At 45.6% G+C, this 23,538-nt stretch overlaps 1 protein-coding gene across 6 annotated transcripts in view; it reads right to left on the bottom strand.

Annotated features, from left to right (window-relative positions):
* SRGAP2 (SLIT-ROBO Rho GTPase activating protein 2) overlaps positions 1-23,538 on the bottom strand; it is a 226,819-nt gene that overhangs the window by 23,371 nt on the left and 179,910 nt on the right. For all 6 annotated transcript variants that reach the window (XM_036234435.1, XM_036234438.1, XM_036234433.1 and 3 more), the window contains 7 exons: positions 20,875-20,959; positions 18,150-18,177; positions 16,222-16,246; positions 10,939-10,999; positions 5,311-5,388; positions 4,253-4,387; positions 2,458-2,563 (listed from right to left, as the gene is read on the bottom strand). In XM_036234435.1, coding sequence (XP_036090328.1) covers positions 2,458-2,563; positions 4,253-4,387; positions 5,311-5,388; positions 10,939-10,999; positions 16,222-16,246; positions 18,150-18,177; positions 20,875-20,959 — 518 coding nt within the window. The remainder of the gene's footprint in view (positions 1-2,457; positions 2,564-4,252; positions 4,388-5,310; positions 5,389-10,938; positions 11,000-16,221; positions 16,247-18,149; positions 18,178-20,874; positions 20,960-23,538) is intronic.

Below are 23,538 nucleotides of genomic sequence, written 5' to 3'. Positions count from 1 at the left end.
GGTCTGGGGCAGGAGACATTGGCCAACTACCCACACCTGTTGGTAAATGCGCACTCATCACCTGCCTTCCTCCTACAGAGTGGTCTTCTTTTCTACCTGTGCCCTATGTTCCATTTATTTTAGAAAATGCTGTGATTATTTATGCTGCGTCTTCTCAATGAAATACTTCCATGAGAAAATTAATCTTTTTTTTTAATCAGAAGAAACAGTAAAAAAAAAAAAAAGTAATCATTTGAATTGATGCAATTCCCACATTTCCTTCAAAAGTGGCCACCATCTCCAGCGCTCTTTCCTATCTCCCCTCCTTCAAGTTCCCCTGCATCATCTCTTCAGCAGGAAGAAAATGTGGGGAAGAAAATGAGGCCATTGTGCTCACATACACAGTCACCCCAGAACCTGTCTGCTCCCCGCCTGCTCCTTGCTCTGGGGGGCAGACTAGGCTAACTTTGAGGGCAGGTACTGGTCAGTACGGGCAGACAAGGATGGCAGCCCTCCGGGACTGACTGACTGAGTCATTACCAGACTTTCCATTTCGTCAGCGCAGACCAGGCAGCATGTGAAAACCCCGGGTGAGTCATGGGGGGTTCTGAACTCAAAGGCAGGTGGTGGTGCTGAGTCAGGGCTTGGCTAAGGAATGGAGCAGACACAGCTGCACGGAGGAGACAGGCTGCAGAGCCAGGACCCTCTGTCGTTCTGCAGTGCCACCAACAGGGCGGTGTGGAGGCCCCAGAAAGGTCTCGGGCTGGGGCCACTAACCCAGATGCTTAGAGAGCCAGGCTGACCATGAACTTGCAAGTGAGCCAAGGCTCATGAGATGGTCTCTAAACATGTATTCCTTTGAAGCAGAGGCCAACCAACTAGGAAGACTCTTTATTTTCACAAAGAAGTATGTACTAAAGAAAAAACCCAAGGCCTTTGGTCTAATTTTTGTTTTCTATCGTTTGATAGATTCGTGGATCTAGAGAAATTTTTCTCTGCTATATACAAAAACCCTCCGTATTGGGGCTTGTTGGGGAGAACTGGAGACGGCAGGGAACTGGGGAGTGCCTGTCTCATCTGAACAGCAGTCCTGACTCGGCCCCACAGGGAACTGCCTCCACGTGGGAATGCAGATCCAGTACTGCCAGATCTCAGAATGTTTTTGAGAGAAGCTAGAAATCTAGGTATTTTTGAGTAATCCCCTTGATATTGAAATGTTCCAATGTTTTCAAGACACAGTGGACTAAAAGGAAACATATCTACGGGCCAGAAACACATATTTGGTCCTCGGATTGCCCATGTATAACTTTTGGTCTAGGTGGTTGAGGGAGATGCTGCAGTGAAAGCAGCATGAGAAGACAGGTGGCCTGAGAGGAGATGCAGCACATACCCTTGGTTGCCTTTGCTGGCACATGCGGTCCTAGTGCCTGCCCTGGGCAAGGACACACTGCTCGGATGGGATGCTCTCTCCAAGCCCAAGGCCTGCTCAGATTTCTCTTCTAGCTACACCGTCTCCCTGGGTGATCAGATAGATGCCACCGTGGAATGATGACTCCATGCTAACACCTCCACATTCTTATGTTTGCCTGCCTACTTAGAATCGCCCCCTTGGAAGACTAACATGTACTTCAATTTAACATGCCCGCATTGGCACCTTTTCTTGATTCCTTCCTCCACATCCGGTCCTCCCTGACTCTATAAACGGCATCACTACTTCTCTGTCGCTCATGCTAAAAATTTAGAATTCCTCTCTTGCCTCATATTCTACACCCTACCTATCAGGAAGTCCTGTCAATGCCATGTTCAGAATAGATCTCAAACCGGAGCCTTCCTTGCCACCCTCCATCATCGTTTGCCCAGTCTAAGCCACCACCAATCCAGCCGAGTCCCTGCAATAACCTCTGAAGACTCTCTCTGCTTCCCTTCTTATAGTAACTTCTATAGTAACAATTCTCCCTCTTATAGTAACTTCTCCACAAAGTAGTCAGCAGGTTTTTAAAAACCATAGATCAGATCACAACGCTCCTACTTAAAACTTACTGATAGCTTCTCAAATCCAAGCCCATCATAACCATGACTGTCGGGGCTTTCCTGGTGGCTTCCTCCTTCAGCTTCCTTAGGCTCCTGCTCATACATCGCCTCCTCGGAGAGGCCTTCCTGACCACCCCTCTGCAGGGGCGCTCCCTTTCACTCCTGCCCCATTCGGGCCCTGCACTCGATCCCTTAACTTACTCTTTATTTTTCTTCTAAGCACCTATTGCTACTTGACATACCTGTTATTGTCTGTCTTTTACACCCTTCCCCCCAAATATGACCTAATGATATCATGGCTTTCGTCTCTTCTTTCATGATGTATTCGTACAGCCTATATCTGTGTCCAGCACATAGCACGTGATGAGCTGACACAGGCCCGTATCTAAACTTCCAGGGGCCAAGGCCAAAGCTTGATCCAATGTGCTCACTGGGAAGTCTACTCACTGGTTGAGGAAGGCAAAGAGGTATCTCATGATAATCAGAGTGGTTTTGGGCTGGACCAGAAGGACTTTCCGGATGTGCTGAGCTCTCTCCTGAAGGTTGTCCATTGCTGAAAGAAGAAAGCCATGTGTTATCCTCCACTATGACTGAGGTCCCAAGAAGTAATGGTAAAAAGGCCCTTACTACCAGCAGGTGCAATGCAGAGAGCGGACAGGTCAAGTCCACACACACAGCACTGGTGAACTACATCAGGCATTTCATCCTTGTGGCTCCTTGGGGTGGGGTACGTGCCAGGTTCCACTTACCCATGCAGGACGTAAGCTATGTGCTTCTTGGGCACAGAAGGGGTTGCCGATGTTCCCCAAGCATCTACCACCCTCTTACTAAGACAACTAGATAAGAAACTGTCCACAAACCTGCTATGACTGCTCAACACTCAGCCTTAGAGGACCTACATGTGGGGAGGGAGAGAGGCCGGGCAGGTCCTGTCTTGCCCGCTCTACACATGCATCGCCTCATCCTCTGCACAAGTCTGGATTATCTTCCCCTCTCCCTTACGTGCAGTACAGATAAGGAGAACATGCCCGGAGACAATGGCTGTCCCTGTGTAAGTGGTCCTAGGCTGGTGGCCTCCGTCATGGCCAGTGTGCCACATAGACATTATGAGTTTCTTTATGTAAAAAAGAAATGGGAAGCAGTAGATGACGAGCACATCTCAAGGGAGAATTGGGCAGCCACGGTATTTCGTACTGTGTTGCTAGCCCCAGTCCATCTAAGATTTTCTACATAGGCCAAGTCTTAGAAAAAGATGTGAAGACATGACGTATACATATATTTAATTACCCACAGAACTCATTTTCACTAGACCCCCACAAATAGTAGGTCGACAAATAAAACAAGAGAGCTTCCTGAATGCTCAGGGCCTTTCTCACTCAGTAAGAGAGAAAGATAGTGCTCAGGGCATATACTGAGTCAGACTGGAAACTCGGGGGCCATGAAGATCCTCGTCAATCTGGGAAGAAGGATCTTTCCTCCATGTCACAGTTACTGGTTTCTCTACCCTCTGGAGCCATCATTCCAATGGAGTCTGTTTCTACGGTAACCTGGTATTAATCCAAGTCCCCAGGGACTGTTTTCCATGGAGAACAAATGAGAGGATGTTCCAGTATAATGATTTAAAGTAAATGACCAGGAGTAGCTTTTTAAGTCCCGGATTTTGAAGTAAGAGGCAGAGAACCTCTAAGAAGGATGGAAACTCTATCTCTCCCTGAGAAAATATCATATTGCTACTTTGAAATGTGCAGAGGGCTTTTGTTCCTAGAGCACGTATTAACACATTCAGCAGGTAAGCCATGCCACGTTTAAAGCAGCTTGAAGGAAATATTTACAACACCTCTTGTATCATGAAAAGCACAAGCACTAACATATAAGCTTACAGTAATGGAAAAGGACTATGTCTTATACATAAATATAAATGTATTTTTTTAAAATGTAAATGTATTTTACTGAAGAAAGATAAAGTTCAGCAAAGCAACGGTGTTTAAGGAGAACCAGAAAGAAAAAAGCCAGGCATTCTGACTTGTGGTCCTAGACGCTTGCTGAAATGTCCTTCTACCTCCTCACCAACCAGGGTATGAAGGAATGAGGGTGAGGAGGAGAAAATTCACTTAAGAAAAAGAAAAAAGGAAAACATTGTTGAAAAGCTTCTGAGAAAAAAAGATAACCTTGTGGAAATTCTTATCTGTTGCTGTAAGATGCTCTGGCCCAGGAGCCAGTCCGAGGCCAGGAATGTACTTACTGACGCAGGCCATCAGGTCATGGAAGATGTCCTTGGGGAAGAGAGGATGTTCCAGCCCCCGGAAGTAAAGTTTCAGGACGCCAGCTATGGAATCCATGTCATGGTCGTTCTGGTCCCCAGCCAGGGGGTCCTCCCCTGAGGACAAGCATCCCCCAAAAAGGAAAGAGAGGGTGAGAGAGGTAAAACATGCAGGATGAAGCAGAGGCAGTGGGGAAGGGGTGACCTATCCAAGTCCTCCTCCCAGTCCATCAGCTCTCTGCCCAGAATGGTGGCCAAGAAGAGGGCGGACCAGGGACTAGATGAAGCAAAGGCTGTTTAGGCTCAGGGGCCCCAGGGCCAGGGAAGGGCACAGAGTCCATTAGTATAAATTTGCTTGTGCCGGACTAGCTCAGGAACATTCCCTATGGGCTGGGGATGGGACAACAGGCTCTCTCATAAGAATCATGAAACCAGGCTGGGACTGAACTCCTGGGGGACAAAAATGAGGCCAGGGAGGCCAGCCCCTCTGCCTAGCTCCCACTCCTCCTGGCCTGCAACAAAGGACACCTACTTACAGGAGAACAATCATGCTGGAGTTCCCCATGGAAAATTTCATATCAGATGTAATTAGATTTAATGATAGGACCAACTTCAAATTGAAACTATATATATCCATTACAGCGACGGAAATTGCCAAAGCTTGCCCATTACCTTAATAGCCCACAAGATAATAAATGGGCTACGATGAACAGGCGCATTAGCCTTGATATTAACTGCCACCAAGGGTTCCGAATAAAGCCATAAACCACCCAGATACCACGGTTAACTTCTTGGGTTTCGGCACATCATCCACAGGAGAGAGGCGGGATGGGTGGGGCTGAGGAGGAAGCAGCTGGGGTGGGCGTTGGCATCCCCCTGCATCTAGGGGGAAATGTCTATCAGAGAGCCGGTGCCGGGCTGAAGAGGAAGGCAAGCTGGCTTCATAACCTCTTGGTACCTCTCGGAGGGGGGAAAGGGTGGAGCCAGTATCACAGGGGAATGGCAGACATTCGGTCATATCTTCGAGGCTGTTTCCTCACCTCTCTCAAAGGCGTTTTTTATGTCATTCACTTCCACCTGGGATCCTGACACCCGAAAAATTCCTTCATGCTGTAGTCCTAGAAAGTTAGGGAAAAGTGATCAAGGAGAAGAAAAGGCAAATTCACAACCACAGCTCCAAGCTTAGACGACTGTCTGTCACTGCCAGCCAGTGCGTAATTAAGTAGCCTTTCTCTCTTCTTCGGGCCAAAGGAGAAAACCGGTGCAACGATGTTCGAAAAGTCACGGGGATGGATGTGAAGCTTTACTGTAAAGTAAGCACCACGTCAGAGACTTAAGGAAAGAAATGTCTACACCCAGCTCCATTTTTGACTCCTAGGGAGGCCACAAGTGGGTTCCTTCCCCAGCCATTGCCTCCCTGTTCCCATTTGCAAAGTGGGAACCACTGGCACCTTGTTATTACCCAGGATCAGGAACGGGAGCCATGGGCAGGCCAGGCAAGTCATTAGATACCACCAGAAGAGTTTCATGAGGTCTGAGATGATCATTATTGCTTTAGCTGTTCTGACACTGTTCAGCTGTTCTAGGGCACAATGCTTTGATTACTTATGAAAAAGAAAGGACATGAAAAGTTAAGTGATAAGTCAATGGACAGAATTGCCAGGCACCGTGCTACATTTGTTCTTGACTACAACTTTAAAGACAAGGATGCATGAATATAATACTATGATAATGTGCATGAAAACTTGGTCTTCTTAGGTTTTATTAGAGTAGAAATAATCATAAAAAATAATGCCTGTGTGGTGACTGCTGCTGAGCAATGGTTTCATATAAATAAATCAAGTGCTCCTCACAATGGCCACATAAGGTGGGAGTACCTGCAAGCCCATTTTCTAGGTGAGGGGACTGATGAGTGATGACCAGGCTTCGGTTGCCAGGGGATAAGAACCAGACACAGGACAGAAACCCAGGCCTTCTGGCTGCAACTGTGTGCTCATTCCTGAACGCCAGGCTCGTGGGGCCTATTAGAGTGAATGTGCGGGGAGGGTGGGAACCCATTTATTAGTCTGAACATCAATATGCTTCTAGAGAGCACCACACAGACAACGGCAGAACTGGTAAGGGATCCAGAAAGCATGTCATTAGTGCCGAGCCTTTAGCATATGAAACTTGCCCGGCCTTTCTCAGGAGCCCTGCGTCTGAATCTCGGGCATTTTGTCAAAGTCTCTTTCTTATGGCATGATCCCTTGAAAATTCTGCCATCAGTGAAATCTCAAACAAATTTCTTTTTAGGAAAACAAAATAGGATAATGCTACATTTGACCACTGTTTTAGGGCTACCCTCTTGGTGAGGGGGTGACTGTATTCCATCAGCCAAACCTTTGAAGGTAAACCACACAGGCCAGGGCTGAACTCCTGAATCCAAATGAAGCAATATTAAAAAGTAAGCAGAAGGACTTGAGTTGTCTGCTCCTTTAAGGGTATCTCCAGAATATTCTTCACAGAATAGCAACCATTTTAAAACCCCATTAGTACAATGTCCTATTACCATATTAGTTACCAATGGGATGTAACAGCCATATAATATTGTTTAAACACAGACTATAAACAGCAAGTGTTCTGACAGTCACATACCCAGTGAGTCGACAAAACCACAGTAGTTTATAAGAAAATGTCACCTCAGGGACCAGGCTACTCTGCGTGTTCTAGCTGACGAAGCCAATGACTTGCTAAGAGAGGATCACCTTCGTGCTTTTTGGTAGGTTAGACCATCAAGGAAAAACTGCTTTGGACCATGGGCCCAGGACAGGAAGAAACCCGAGGGGAGCTTATTGGAAACTGGGCAGCAGGACTGAGACACGACGACAGCCCCTTTCCGTCTGGCTTCTGTTTCCCCTTGAGAACCTAGGCTTTAGAAGTAATGCTCCGTGTTCTTGCTTAATGGACGGAATCTTCAGTGTCTAATGTCATGATTCTGAAAGCAGCAACATTAATAAATGGTCGGTTTCCGGAAAGTAAAGGGGAAAAGCAGTTGGCAGGTAAGGCCTCGCATTACCAGCCTGACACATCCACGACCAATTTCATTTTTTCTTAGTGCGCACTAACATAAAAATATAAAACCAATCCTCCATTATTTGGAAATGGCATAAAACCTTCCATTCTGGGCTGGATCCAGCTGTTGTCAGAGTTGCTTTCCCAGAGAATTCTTGGTGTGATCGCTACAACACTACTTCTTGCTCACACTGAAAATGGTGGGGGTTTTCTGCCCCGACTCAGTCTCTGTCATTCCTCACGTCCCTTCTTCTTTAAGTCTTCCTGGATCGCCCTGACCCACCATTGGCAGATGAGCCTCAGCTTTCTCATCTATAGAATGCAGACTATCAGATCTATCTCCCAGGGGACAGAAAAATAGCAGGAGCATGCAAATTCCAAGAATTAGTGGGCTGCAGACACTTCAAGACTGACCAGAGTTATGAACTCTATCCTCATTAAATGTACGAACACAAAAATTTTAACCATAATTTTTAGGGAGTTCAGGAATACCTTGAATCTCTCTCTATTGGGGGACAAAGTTCAATTTAGCTGAGAAAAATTTTTTTTTTCAACAGGTATTATGTAGTTTTTTTTTCTTTAAATAAACAATATGTTTACCTATTTGTTCAATCCTAGAATGCACATAAAATGGCTTCAAAATTGCTAGCCCATATCCTCATGATATAAACAACGACCAGCTACTGTATAGCTCTTTTTGTCTTCAGACTTACAGTGTATAATCAAAATACCGTTTTCCAAAGTTACCTTTTTATTTTCTTCATCATCTCCTCAGAGTGCTTCTGCTGTTTATTTGTAATAGAGTTAGGTTTATTTGTTACTGTCTGTATTCCATTTGGGGTTTTAATACCATCTTTGTTTTATTCACCTGTTTATCTTTCGAGTATGAGGAAAACTAATGCAGTTTTGAAAGTCAAATTTACACGAAAAAGGAATACTCAGAGAAATGTCACTCTCTATTTCCCATCCCTCCATTCTTTTACCCTTTTTATCATCTGTGTAGATGGCCAATCAAATATTAGTTTCCAGATTTCTTCTTGCAAAAGTGAGAAGACACACATATATTCTTATACTTGCTTCTTGCTTACATGAAAGGTAGCATACTTTAGATATTCTTTTGCACTTTGCTTATTTTCACTTGATAATATATCCTGGAAATCTCTCCATGTCATTTCCTGGGGATTTTCCTCATTCTTTTTTTGTAGCTGCATAGTATTCCACTGTGTGGATATACCACAGATTTATTCAAGCACTTTTCTATGTGAAGGTATTTAAGTTGTTTCTAATATTTTGCAATTGCAAATGATGTTGCAACAAGTAACCTTGTTCATCTGTATTTCTGTTGGAGGTGTATCTTCAGGGTAAATCCATACGAAGATTGCTGGATCAGAAGATAAGTGCATGTGCAGTTTTGCTAGATATTGCCAAATTCCCCTCCGAAAGGGCTGCACTGATTTGCATTGCCATCAGCAATATGTGCGCCTATCTGTTTCCCGGAGCCACACCACAAAAACATGCTAAGTTTTTTGTCTCTTCGTGCACTGTGCCTGTACAGGGGCAGGAATGGGTAATTTCAAAACACAATATCCAAACTCATCCACTTCTCAGCTCCTCCACAGCTCGCATCCTGGGCCAGGCCACAGTCATGTCTTCCCTGGGCTACTGCAGTAGCCTCCTATTTCCTCCTATGGTCTCATCCTATTACGGTCGCCCGGCACTCCTTTAAAAAGAGCACTCCCTGTTTGAAATGCTCCAATAGCTTTCTCAACTCACTCAGAATAAAATCGAAACCCCTACCTTAGCCGACGGAGTCCTAAGAGTCTGGCCACTCTCCTCCCCACCCGCTCTGCTCCAGCCACACTGGCCTCCTGTGTGCTGGTCCCTGCATATTCCAAGGATCTTTGCATTTGATGCTTCCTGTCCCCAAAGCACTCTTCCCCAGATACCCACATGGCCGACTCCCTTACTTCCTTCAGACTCTGCTCAAATGTCACCTTAAGTGATATAAGGCCTTTAGTGTCCCTCCTCTATTCTCCATCTCCTCACAGTGCTTTACTTTTCTTCATGACTCACCCATACCTGGCATATTACATATCAATTTGCTTAGTTATCGACTGCCCCTGTGATCATCTATTTATGTGTCCTTCAGTAGAATGCAAAGTTCATGAAGACAGGAACTTTTTCTTGGCACACAATGAGCAGTCAGTGTGTATGTCTGTTGAATAAGTGAATGGATGGCATGATGGAGGAAAGAATAGGAGTTCAGACTATCTTCTTCCCATTGTCCTTGAACCACAAGTAATTCTCCTCTGAACTTAAGTTTGGACTTATCTTTACCAACTGCTTGACCATTAGTCATCATATTCTTGTGAAATTTCTGAAACTGCTATTCTGAATTACTATGGCTTATCTCTTTTAAACATTTCACTTGCTCATTTATTTTCTCCCAAATGCATCATAAAACCAGGTAAAGACAGCAACAGTGTATTATCCTTGTTTTTATTTTCCTATTTGGCAATGCATGCTGCCCAGCATTGATCAAGGGCTTGATAAATATTTGTTGACTGTTCAATGTAATATAAAATGCTGTTACTTCAAAGGAATGGAGATACAATGAGAAAACTGTAGGTGATTAGAATGAGATGTCACAGGCATGCTAAAATAATTACTATTCTCAAAAATAAACCCAAGCAATGTCCAAGTTTATTGAGAGAGGAGGAGAGGAAGGGAGACAGAAAGGCTATGCCTGAATTGAGACCAGAAATCATCTCCACACCTCCTTAGCTCTGAGAAGGTCATTCTGTCCCTTTTCCTATAAACAGAAAGAACAGCATCTAAAAACAATTTCTGATGCCCAGTTCCTAGAAATCTTTATGGCGTTAGCTTAGATATCTGTGCTTTCTAAACAATTCCACACTTGGAAGATCGATTTGCTGGCAATTCCTTTCTATCCCTAAATTCTGTCCACATAGCCTAGGAGCTAGAAAGGAAGGAATGGAGTTTCTGAGACGCAGCTTGTCCCAGCAGATGACAGCATGATTTGACTTAGGTTGAGAAGGAGCCAGTCCTCATTGACTCTCAAATGTTGGCTACAATTTTTAAGACCAGATACTAACTGAGCTCTTGGCGATGTTGCATCCAGTGAGACCAAATGAGAATAAAAATGGAATGTTATCAGGAATCAATGCAACAGTACAAAAAGAGTTGTTTTCAAATTAGTTTGATGCAGAAGCCAGCGTGACGTAACAGCCAAGGCTGTGCACTGACTGGGAGATACTGACACATGTAAAGACGGTGAGTAATGGCGAAACTACCGTCACACGGCATACCAGCTGCACTTACTCACATAACAGCTGCCATTTAAAACTCACTCTCTAGAGTGAAAAGGAAGTGTGGTAAGAGGCTGAGGCACTGTGGGTCAAAACATATGATGCCTTTCTCCCAATGTCTAGGTGCGGCCATTCCGAGGTAGTAAACATTTTGTGAACAAATAAGATTTTATTTCTTTTCTGAGAATGCCAGGATGGAAAGTCAATCTCTGTGCTTACTGTACAAAGAATTCCTGGAAGTTCTTCCCGACTCTGCACAAATACGGGCAAGGCTAAAATCTCGCTTACCATGTCTGCTGATAAATCGGATACAGCTTTCTACAACCAGAGGAATTGCCTGGCTGGAATCCTGAAAAGCCAAAGAGAAAAACAACATTAGAATCTAAGAACGGGTAGCACACGGTCGGAAAAAATGGGCCAAAGTGTACAGAACTTGTCTAAGCTGGATCAGTGGCTGGTCCACAGAGAAGCACCCGACCTGTCCTCCAATCTCCAGAGCAAAATACAACTATGTACTTGGAACACAACCCACTGATGCCTTAAGTCCAGCATGTCCCACACAAATTCCCTACCCCCAGCCATCTATCCAATCGATCAATCAATCAATCAATCAATATATTCTGTCAAGTCTGCCTCCTAAATATCTCTCAAATCCATTTACTTCTCTCCATCACTACTACCACCAACCCAGTCCGATCCATCAATATCTCAATTCCTACCCTTGTTGTTCTCTAATGTTCTTCCTTTATATGGAGGTTTGTGGTCTTTAAAGGTACACATCCAATCATTTAGGCTGAACTCTTTCAAAGACTTGTTACTTTCTTTACACAGCCTTGCATGTTAGGGTCCTGCTTTGGCCTCAAGTTTCACCTCCCGCTCTTCCCCTAGTCTCTCTATTTAAGCCACACTGGCCTTCTTTCTGTCCCTGAGATAAGTCCTATGGCTTTGCATGAGCTGCTACTGCAACTGGACTGCTCCCCTCACCCCAGGCCCCTACCCCTTAGAGTCTTGGTGCAAGTACCACACTTCTTCAAGGATGCTTTTTCAGACTCCCCAGATGATATCGAGGCCCTGTCTACAGGGTCTCAGCACCTTGAACTTGATCCTCACACGCTGATTGTGACTTAATTGTGTGGGAATGACTATTTGTTTGCATTTGTCACCACTATATTCGAGTTCCACAGGGCGGATTCTATGTCAACTCTTGGGTGTCCAGTGCTGGCCATGTTAGGTGCTCAGTTAATATCAGTTGAGGGTAGTAGAATGAACCAATGAGAGCATCAGAATGGGAGTCTGTCTGGCATAAAAGGTAAGGAAGAAAAAACTCAACTCTTGAAAATAGTAAAGACTGACTGGTGCTAAAGCAAAGAAAGGAGCCTCCCAGATGTCAACCTTTGCTTTGCCATTTTGCTATAGAACCCTGCTATGTATGTAACTTCTTTGGGCCTCAGTATGGTATCTCCACCCTGGGGAAGGGATTGGTGATGAGGAGAGTAATATTTCCTATTGGCACATGAATATTAGTGCTTACCATACACAGAGGAAATGATAAACGTGTTGGGCCATGTACTAAGTGCTTCGGATGGACTGGTCCTGGTAACAATCCCATGGGGCGCACCTTGCAATTATCCTCATTTGACAAATGAGGAAATACAGGCTTAGCAAGGTGAAATAGCTACTTGTGGTGATACAGCAGGAGTGGCGGAGCCAGGATTCAAACCTGGGCAGTCTCCCTCTGAGACTGAACATTTCACCACCACCCATACTGCATCCTAGACTTGGCAAACATTGCCAGGTACACTTGACAAATATTGCTAATGTCCAGGAAGGTTTTACAATGTAGCCAAATACACAGTGATTCAGCTATGGGGAAGAAAGGGATCAGGCAGAGGGCCCTAAACCTAGTTCGAAAGGGCTATAGATGGTTTGGACAGAGACTGTACTCTCAAATGAGTCCTGAGGCTTCTGCCCATTTCACAGGTTGGCCTGTGGCCCTCCCCTGGCTCCAAATTTCCAACCGTAGCCATGGGGTTTGGGCACTTCAGGGTAGCAGTTGGGTGTCATGAAAAAGTCAGGCTGAGACTCTAGCTCCCCAGCTTACTGAGAACCCAGAGTGCTACCATGGGGAGTACTGTGTGGGCCAAGGTGCAGCTGTAGTCAGGAAGGTCTCAGCGACCAGATGCTCAGCTTCATGACCCCCAGACCCATCTGCTTCCTTCAGTTTTCCAGCTACAGGAGCCAGTGTCTGCTCTCTTGTTGCCATGACTGACTTCTTCCAGTCAGCCCAGCGTGACCTTAGAGGAAGAATCCTCATCAGCTCTTCCAAACTGAAGAAACTGAGTTCCACTATTCAAAAACACCAAAACTCTGTTTTTTATGTTTATATCTTTTTGTTTACAAATGTTATATTCTTTATTTACAAATAGCAGTAGCAGTGGTAATGAGGATAGTGATATGAGGGTTTGTAAAGTTTTCCTAGTCCTGGATTTATAAATAAGGACCCAGAGGGAGGGAGGTTGGCGTACTCACAGGCTGCTGGCTTTAACAAGCTATGTGAGTGCAAAATTCTGCCAAAATTCTGGAATAGCTATGGCGGTTAAGTGGAAGCATGAAGGGTTGCAGAAAGCAAGGATCAAAGATCCTTAAAAGTAGCCCAGAGGGATAATATATGGCAGACAAGAGCGGGCCAGAGACAACCCATCCCATTGTGGAAGAGTATTCTCCTAGTCCACACTGCTCCAATGGGGCCTGAGACAGAGTCCCGTGGGAGCAAACACTAGACAAAGTCATGAAGGCTTCAGGCCCTCCCCGAGGGCCCCCGGGACCCTCATTTCACCATGCAGTTTGCATTCAGCTGACTGAGCAGTGTCTCTGAGCTCTTACTAAGCATCTATCTTTCCTTTTCTTCCTTCCCTCCTTCCTTCCTCTAACATTAGAATCCATGTCTGTTTAATTGTTTACACTATTTTTGATAATTTAATCCCAGGGTTGGAAGGAGCTCTTTAAGGGCAATTGGGCCAAATCTCCATTCAATCAGATCTTAATCTTAACCAAAAGTAGAGAGAGAAAAGAAGCAGGCATAACTAGAAACGAGAGTAAATCAGAAGTTCAGTGATTTGCAGGCAAAAACAAATCACCAGTTAATGTCTAAAAATACCATTGTTTGGCATACTTTCTCATGAGTGACAGAGTTAGAATTTTTGCCACGTACTGATCTCTGTTATATTTGTTAGATTTCCTTTTCACTCAGGTAATATTTGGGGCTCTGGGGGCTGTGAAGAATGGAGGATCCTCACTGGGAGGAATAGAGAAGTTAGGGGAGGTGCTAAGAAAGTAAAAACATAGTGGGGAAGGTGAGGAGACCGGCGCGGAGGCTCGGAGGTGCTATTTCAACTCTTAAGCAGCGACGTCCAGCAATCAGTTAGGAGTTACATCCAAGACTCAGACCGACAGCATCATAGAACAAGTGGATATTGAGGAAAGGAGAAAAAAGATTCATCTAAGGAAACAAAAGTGACAAGGGAAAGAGTATGGAGAGAAGCCATTCGAGGGCCAAGCCTTGCGGAGATGCCTGAATTTAGAGGCCTGGAGAAAGACGGGCCAGCAAAGAAGATACAGAAGTAACAGGAACGAGGAAGTGCTGGGGTGAAGAGGGCAGGGAATGTCTGGAAACAGCAAATGAGGCATCTCTTTTTGAAGGAAAAATCTGGAATAGTTTGAACCTAGTCTTAGCTAGGGTCAAAAATGACTAATAAGCACTAGGGACCCTCAAAAACAAAGGCTACCAGACTCTTCTTCTTTGACTGATTTGCCATAAACAAGTAAATATTTATTTTCTAGTTATTTACATGACTCACCTTCCAAATTACTGTTTACCCTCCTGACTATCTTAGAAAAACACTTTACTAATCCACCATTAGAGTCGAGCTGCTGGAGAGAAACTGGGGCAGCAGAACGAAAACAAAGTCTCGGGGCTTTTGGTGTAACCTGGAACTCTTATGCAAAACTAGCACTAGGCAAACACGCTGGACCTGCAACTGCTTAGGCACAGCAGAATGCAAACTGGACGGGCGCTGCGCCTTCCGACGGTGGGTCCGGCCAACGGTGCGGACCACCTGCCCAACAGCAGTCTCGGCACTCCTGCAGCCACTCCCGCAGCCGCAGAGGAGGCTGTGAAGCCCCTGGCGAGTGCTCCATCTGGGAGTAGGAGGCCCAGTTTCAGCCCAGGAACTGAACGGGACAAACTCCAAATCCAATCCTGTTCTGAGTGTTAGAAGGAAAAAGGGCTTGCTTTCTCTTTAAGAAATCCACCTATTAATTGTAAATGCACTGTTATCCCTGGAGTCACTCCATTCCTCTCTAGTTTTAAACGAAATTATGGGAGAAAGAAGAAGAAAGAAATTAGAAGAACAAGAGGAAAGAGAGTTGCAAGGAAATTTTTGTTATTTAAAAGATGTGTAATTGGATCTGATGGTGTTCTCATTAAAAGGAGATCCAAAGTAGAAAAGAGAAAATAAATAGTGACGGCAAAGTTAAGACGAGTGGGGGCTATGCCGTCCAAGTCCCCCAGCTGCACTGCCCGGCCTGCTGGAGCCATCGGATTGGCTGAAGACCCTGCTGGGGCCGCCAGCACCACAGAAACCAGGTGTCCTCCACATTCGATTATCTCCCTGTGGCCACCACCACGATAAATTACCCCAAATGATTTTTAAGGCCTGAATCAGCTTTCCCCTGAGTAGACACAAAGATATTTCTGAGCTTTCCCCACCTCCTCCCTGCAAACTGCCTACTGCATAGTTGGTATGAGCTTAGGGGATACAAAATCCATTTCAGTATTTGCCATAAAGTATAATTAGAAAGTCAAATTTGCTACTGCAAAAAAGACATCAATTATTTTTATTAAACAAGCATAGTGCTGTTGAGATTATCCCTTGATGTGGATTATCTATCCACTGCTCTCTAAGATCCCTCCTTAATATGGGTAATTAGAGCTAGCTGCCCAGTGTCAGATTTTAATCCAACACTGAATCACAAAACCACAGAGTTCAACATCTCTTGTTCTCACCCCTAAACCAGACTTATCTTTGCATTTTTAGCATGTTTAGAAATGTATCTAGGATGATCATAACACTAGAAAAAAACCCAAAAATCTGCAAACTTAAATCCAGAGTGCCTGGTCTAGGTGATTGGCTGCTGTTTCTGCCATATTGGTACATATGTACCAAGTGTGAGGCTTCTCCTGTGGTCTTCTACAGGAGCGATGCCAAGGGCAGTTCTAGCACAATCTGCCACAGTTAGCCCAAATCTCTAGTATGGAAGAGGGTAAGTGACTACAGAGGAGAGGAACAAATCAGAAAGACCACACCTACTCCAGCTAAACAAGCTAAAACAAGGAATTGCCATAACATTAAACATACTATGATGCAACGATATACTCTAAATGCAGGCAAGAAGTCAGAAAAGTGTCTGCCTGCTCCAGTGGGGTTCCATGGGGGGTTCCTGCCCTCAGTGGAGTCTGTGGGATGTCATCATTTTCACACCAGACGGGGTTGGCTCTTGCTGGGCCCTTACCTGCTTCCTCACAGTTGAGCTACGCCTGTGATGGACCCCGCCGAATCAGAGAGAACCGATACAGCAAGGGGGAAGAAAAAGAAAATGGGATTAAAAACAAGCTGTGCTATGGTTAATGAAACAAGTCACATTACTCAGCTCAGACCAAGACACGGCAAGCAGCTTCAATAAGTTACTTTTCAAATAAAGCCCAATAAAGTTCTTTTCACAAAAGCACAAGGTCTCTTGCTCTCAATGTCTGCCACCACTGGAAATCAGGACAGGAATAAATTGGTTCAATTTGCAGTAAAATATATTTGGGTTGACAATAAGATCTCTCTGCTTGAAAGGAGACACTAGTAAACAACAAAGGAAGCCATAGTTTTGACAATCCTCTATGTCAAGGGTCCCCGGGCCACGGACCGGTACTGGCCTGTGGCCTGTTAGAAACTGGGCTACACAGCAGGAGGTGAGTGGTGGGCAAGCGAGTGAAGCTTCATCGGTATTTGCAGCCATTCCTTGGGGCTGGCATCACTGCCTCAGCTCCACCTCAGATCATCGGGCATTAGATTCTCATAGGAGCACGGGTCCATGGTGCCAAAAGGGTTGGGGACCGCTGCTCCAGGTCAATGCTTTTTAAGCTGTGTTTAGCCTCAAAAGCCTTTGCTCCAAGTTATTCTGACTCAGAGGCACAGCACCCCCAGCAAGGACAGCAGCACTGCTGTCTAGAGTGAAGGCAGGGCCGGCGCCCGGCTGCTGGCCTCCCTCTGCCCCTGCTACCAGGCGGCTCCTGAGGAACCTCTTTGGGACTCCAGAGCTCCTCAGATCCAGTGGAATGCTCCTTGTTGTGTCACAGATGAGAAAACGAGTTCAGAGAAGGTAAAAGAGTGGCCCGAGGTTATGCAGTGAAATAACAGCATAAGGGAACTCAACTCAACTCTTTTCGCTCCCAGAGAGCCTTCTGCAGATATGGGACTTTAGGCGAACTTATACTAGCGCCATAGGACCAAGAAGATATATTCCACAGAATTCTATTATTCTGGGTCCCTCCAGTCATCAAGATTAATGGGATCTTTATTGTCATCCACAATGACGAAACGATAAAAGCCAAACAAAGCTATTTCTAAATAACGAGCCTATAATTGTAAATGGCCTCATGATTATTGTGTGTGTTGGCAGACATAAGTGGTTGATATAATGGGCTAAACCAGGGTCTCTAAGGAATCCAGCCCATTAAAGCTCTTTCTCCAGTTAAATCAGCACATTTTTAGGCATCCGAGCACTGCCGGCTGAACGAATGCCTTGCTTTCCGCCAACTCACAAGTTTTCTCACAGCAGCTCCATGACTGGGAAGGAAAGTATTTGGCTGGGGTGGGGAAGGAAGGGGAAGGTGGGGAAAGATTGGGAGGGTTGCATACTTGTATATCAGGCCAGGATTTCTACCAATGTTGTTTGGCAAGCCAATGCAATATATTTCATTATCTAGTAACAGTCACTAATTAGCGGCTGTCATCTTTTCCATGCATGAAAAAAATCTCTGGTCAATACTAAATCCAATCTACCTTCTCCAGGTCAGAGACTGACCGAAACCCACACGGTTATGTCTGGCAGCTAAGGTTAGGTTACCAGGACCCTCCTTCCAGAGTTGAACATTTCTTTTTGCAATGAAGGGCCTTTGGGGAGTCCCTGGGACTATTTCGGCAAATGATAAATCCCTTTGCTTAGTTCTTCTCAGCTCTTTCCTGAAGTCATAGCAAACCCCACTTCCATGTGGGGCCAGATGGGGTCAGCAAGGCAAAGCGAAGAAGCAGCACCCACCCAAGGCCACTCCTTTGCAAAGCCATCCATTGCCTTTGCAACTCAACTGCTTTACTCTTTCCCAGGCTGGGATCTCTCTACCCACAAGCCTTTCTTCATCCTTTCACAGGGCTGTCCCAGGCCGCACCTACCTGGCCAGACTGCAATCTGTCCGCTGACCTGTTAGAAAGACAAAAATAAAATGCGCAGGTTGAAGCAGACAGGGTGAAAGAGGGACACCTGCTTCCAGGAAGCACCGCATCTGCCCGTCTCTCCCCCAGAAAGCCACGAGTGTCACGCACGGAGTGACCAGTCTGCCAGGAAAAAAAGAGGTGAAGCTCCCAGAGACCCTCTCTGGGCAAGGCTTGTTTCTGATGCTTGTTCGCTGCCCAGGGCTTCCAATGCCCCTAAACCTTAGGGGTGCCAACTCCGCTTCCCAATGGGCTGGACGTAGGGCACAAGAGCAAGGCAGATCATACATCGGAGAACAAATTATTAGAACCTTCCTGTAGATGAAATTCAGCTTCTTTTCTGTGTATGCTGTGTGTGTGTGTGTGTGTGTGTGTGTGTGTGTGTGTGTGTGGTAAGGATGCTGGAACAAGTGAAGATATGGAAGTTATAGTTTTAAATTCATACTAAATTTTCCTATTAGGTTGGGTTGGGGTAGCAAAGGAAAATGAGATTTAATACTGATGTTGCTATCAAACTGTGGTTCTCAGTCCAATAGTGGACCCTAATATTAATTTTAACGGGTCACCACCAGCTTTAGAAAATGAAATTGAAAATTGTTACAATCGTACGAAGTATTCTTATATTTTTAAGAAATACATATGCATGTGTACACCGGCCATGATGTAATCTTTGTCGCTTTCTTTGGGTCCACAGTTAACAAAGCGTGGTCCAGTTTGGACCCATATCAGATAAACCAGGGAAAACCCAAGCAGGCACTGAGCTGGGGAAGAGACGGCGGCTCCCACGACGGCTCCCATCCCACGACGGCTCCCACGACGCCGCATCCCCCACTCCAGGAGCTGGGGGAGGGCGGGCCTCTTCCTTGCCTCTAAAGGTTGCTAATTGTTGATTACAGCTCAGCTCATCTGGAGCCACACACTCCCCCACCCCTAACAGCCTCTCATTACTAAAGGCTCAGCTCTCATCTGCAAAAATATTATTCTGAGCCATTATTTTCAACATCTGTCCCATTTCCATTCTGGAATATTCATACACATCAATTATCTCTCTGTGGCAAGAACAAGGGGCTTTTGCGTTACGGTGACAAATGCATACAGAAGGCAGGGACATGACTTGCACACAGGAGGATCTGCAGCTATTTTTTCCTTGTTGCTAAAACTTGTCATCTTTAGATGAAGGCAATTTGCAGCACTAATGAATGGCCACCAACCTTTGCTCCTCCATGGTAGCACACTGGTGCACATATGTGTGTGCGCAAACTCATTCATTCTCTTACACGCGCGCACACACACACACACACTCACACCCCAAGGTCCTGTTCCTTATCTCATTTATGGGTTATGCTTCGATTATCTTGGCAAAAAGAAATCATGGTTATAACTTGCATCAAGTAGTTCTGAGCTTTCTTTCCTCTGATTCCCCATAGAGCAATCTGATAACCCAAGAGTAAAGATTTTCTACAAGCAAAGTGAGGAGCTCAATGCCCAAACCTGTTCAGCTTGAAATCCTTGGGTGGTGGAGAGGAAAGAGAACGTTACCTAACAGGCTTTCTTCACATAAAAATGCCCGAAAAAATCACAAGATCAAAGACATTAGAGAATTAATCATCTCCGGGAATAATCCAGGGCAGGAGGACAGGGCAAGAAGGATGGGTAGGTGGCCCTGGTAAGAAAAGCAAGGGGGGCGGGGGGGGCGGGGCTCTGATTCCTGGGACCAATGAGCCAGTGAGTACTTTGAACATTTTTGTACACTCTGCTGTGTGTCTGAGAGTGCTCAAGCTTTTATTTTACAGTGTCGGACCTCTGTGGAAGTGCAGGTTTGCCTTTCCCTGGTGTTACCACATATGCCCTGTGGCCTTCTATTTCTCATCTTTATGTGAGGAGATTAGTGGAGCAGGGAGGAGGGGCCAGGCATTCAGAGGCATCCCCAACCTGGGAATCCCATTAATCACAGGATGCTGAGAGACCTTGGCAGGGTGCCAAGAACTCCAGGGAAGCTTCTCTTTCAACCTTCGCCTTCTGTTTGACAGCTGAGGAGAGAAAGTCCAGAGTGCCAGTTCTGTTCTCTGCCTTGCTACTTCCCAGGGTCTGGTTAAAATCACCCTACGAGATTGGACAGTGGATTCAGCACCTCGCCCTCGGCATGGCCAAGGCAGAGTGATGGCTGCCTCGTAGCATTAGGACCGCTGGAAACAGAAGGAAACCGAAGCTCTGCTGTGAAGCTACAGAAGGCAGCAGTCTGCCCGTCATCCCTGCCTTTAAGAATCCTCTCCTCGCCTCACAGCAGCTGGGTATCTCATCTCCCAGCTCCCTAGCTTCTTGCTCCAGCCCTCAGTTCTGCCACAGAGGAGCTGAGAGTTTTTACAGTGCCTGGAGAGGAAAAACCCATCAGCCCCTTCACCCGAGTCGTGGCAGAGGGGGCGCAGGAGGGGGACTGGGTAGAGAGCACGTACCCTCCGTTTAAACAAACAGATGATGCACATTAGTGCTTCATTAAGCACTGGCCTTTCCCCATTACTCAAACAGTCGTCTGGGCCGTGTGCTTCCACATCACACAGGCTAGGAAAAGAAATGCATTCACATAACCAGGTCGGGCCCACTTGGCGTAGGGTGACGGCTCAGCCATAAAGCCCAGGGCTCAGCCTTTCCGTCACTGTCAAACCTCCAGCAGAACTCCCACACTCACTTTCTCCCAGGGTTTTCTGGAGAAGGTCGTGCTTGGCTTGTAGCTTGGTGATGAGGTTCCTGCCCTCCAGGTACTCTTTCATTTTCTGTAAGGAAAGAGGAGAAAAAAGAGCAATCAGATTTCTAAAGACAAAAAAAAAAAAAAAAAAAATCACAGATGTGCAGCTGTACAATTCCCTTCTTAGGAGGGCATTTAGTTTCTGACCCAATTTCTACCAATTCCATTTTTTATTTCTTTACAGCCCTGAGCATCTGGACAGCTGCTGATTTTCATGTGTATTAGTATCCTGCTCTGTGCTTTCCTGGGAGCTCCACGTTGGCTAGTGTAAGAAACTGCCTCCTAGGGCCCCTTATTCATCTCTTTCAGTTCCACTGAAGAACAGCAGGCAGGGTGGAGGGACTTACTGAACCCTGGTCTTGGCGTGAGGACACACACCTGCCACAGGTCACCCCCACTGACATCTGGCCCCGCCCCAGCCCCTCACAGGGTGCATTCCATCACACCAGGAACATTGCCAGAGGCAGGCTCAGCACCCACTCCCGCTGCAAGCATCTCACGCGTGCTATCTTTATCTGAGCCTATCTTAATCAGCCTCCTCCACTATTCTGCATGGAGTCTTTGTAAAAAGCCTGCGGTTTCTGAGCACTCGGAGGGAGGGGCTGCTACCCCCCACCTGCATCCACACACACTGGCAGCTCCAAACACATGATGATGAGGTTATAGAAATGCAATGCCCTCTGCTCCAACAGTCAAAATATGATTGCTGTGCTGCATTTTCTAGTTTGATCTCTCTTAAACCCTTGTCTGCCCAGTGAGAAATTTCCCTGGACAATTCATCAAATTTTCAAAACAACCCCATAGGCTATTATTATCATTATCCTCATTTTATGAATGAGGGCACTGAGATTTGAAGAGATTAAATAAATTGCTTAAGGTCAAACAGTGAGTGAGTGGTAGAGCCAGTATCCAGACATATGCAGTTTGACAACACAGTGTGTGTTCTTAACCGGGATGCTAACATGCTCCCGTTACGGCACTGAGCAGGAGAGAAGCAGAACAAAACTGCGCAGTATTAATTCTTTGTACATACGTAGGAATTTAAGAGTTTTTTGAGCACGTTAGAAGATACTTTCCTATTTTATTCTCACGATAACTGTACAGCATGTTAGGGAAGACATCATTATTTTCTTATTACGGATGAGAAGATGATCTTGGGGAAGGAGTGTTAAGTGAATCGCTGACCACTGCAGGCCAGGCAGTCATAGTACCAGGCCTGGATCCCGGGCCTTTGGACTCAGCGCAGTGTCTCTCCCACTCTACCCCACAGCCATTCACAAGGGCCTTCGTTTGCCTCGGTGGTCCCCTGCTGAAATGCTTCATCTGCTCTCAGAGGCCATCTATCTGGCCATGTCTAAATCCAGAGGCAACGTGACAGTGTCCCCCCAAGTGTGATCTGTGAATCGCTGGTGACATGTAAGATATTTGAGGAACTAAGTAAAGAAAACATTTCAAATTGTAATAGTTTTGTCTTTCTTTTAATGTATTAAGTAAAAAGTATCATTATACATCAAGACTTTGATTTTATGGCTATTACCACTCAGGATGACGGCAGAAAGGTGAAAAAAACTATGAGCTATTTTTATTTTGTACCTTTCTGTATAGTATGAATTTTTAACTAGGAATGGGTATTGTTTGTTTCTTTCTCTTTCCCTCTCTCTCCCTCCCCACCCCCCAACATGTAAAAACAAAGGAAAAAACCATGCCTCCTTTGAGAGGCTCTCCTTGGCCTTCCCAGCTCACCCAGATGCTCCTCCATGTACCTTTGCAAATCTCCATGACAGCATTTCTCATACAACCCTGTCACGGAGGGTTTATTACTCATGTATCTTTCCCTCTGGGCTGCCTCCTCCCTATGGTCAGAGACCATGGCATTCATTATTCTTGGCATCTCAGTTCCATGCCCAACAGATAGTAGACACTCAATAAATGCTCAAAGAATAAGGAAATAAATGCAGTCTCACTCTCTGGAGAGAAGCAGTGGCAGCAGTCACAAACCAAGCCTCCAAGTGTGCCCCTTTTCTCTAAATTAACTATAAAACAACCAAAAAACAAACCCTAGACCAAACCGTTTCTGTTGTTTTACTCAGGACCTGATCCCTTCACTCCTTTGTGCTTTTGCATGAGAACATCCACATGAAAATAGGCCCCTCTGTCACCTTCCCCCTTCCATCTGCTCCAGCTGCCAGCTCACCTGCTGTCAGTCTTCCCTGGGTGACATCCTAATCCCCGACCAATGCCTAATTGTGAGCTCTGGGACAGTAGTTCAGGGCCCAGAGGTGAAAAGCCTGCAGGGAAACATCCACTACTAACACCTGAAGCCTCAAAGGCCCCTCTTTGGAAGGTCATCCCAGGAGACTCTCGAGGTTTCCTAATGAGGAAAAAGCCACTGAGAAACCGTAACCCTTAAAACAAGATCAGACTGCTCACACAACAGCCAAACTTCTGAAAGGCGATGGATGCAAATTCCTTCCTCTCCCTCATGTTTCTACTCGTGAGTCCAGAAGTCTTTTTTTTTTTTTTTTTCATTCGTGTTCACAGTTCGCTAGTTCACTTTGGCCGTCGCTTGGTGAACCGTTAAAATAAATAACAATCTGATAAAGAGGT

Source organism: Rousettus aegyptiacus, unplaced genomic scaffold (assembly GCF_014176215.1).
Source record: "Rousettus aegyptiacus isolate mRouAeg1 unplaced genomic scaffold, mRouAeg1.p scaffold_m13_p_17, whole genome shotgun sequence".
Taxonomy (NCBI): domain Eukaryota; kingdom Metazoa; phylum Chordata; class Mammalia; order Chiroptera; family Pteropodidae; genus Rousettus; species Rousettus aegyptiacus.
This window is presented reverse-complemented; position numbering and strand designations above follow the sequence as displayed.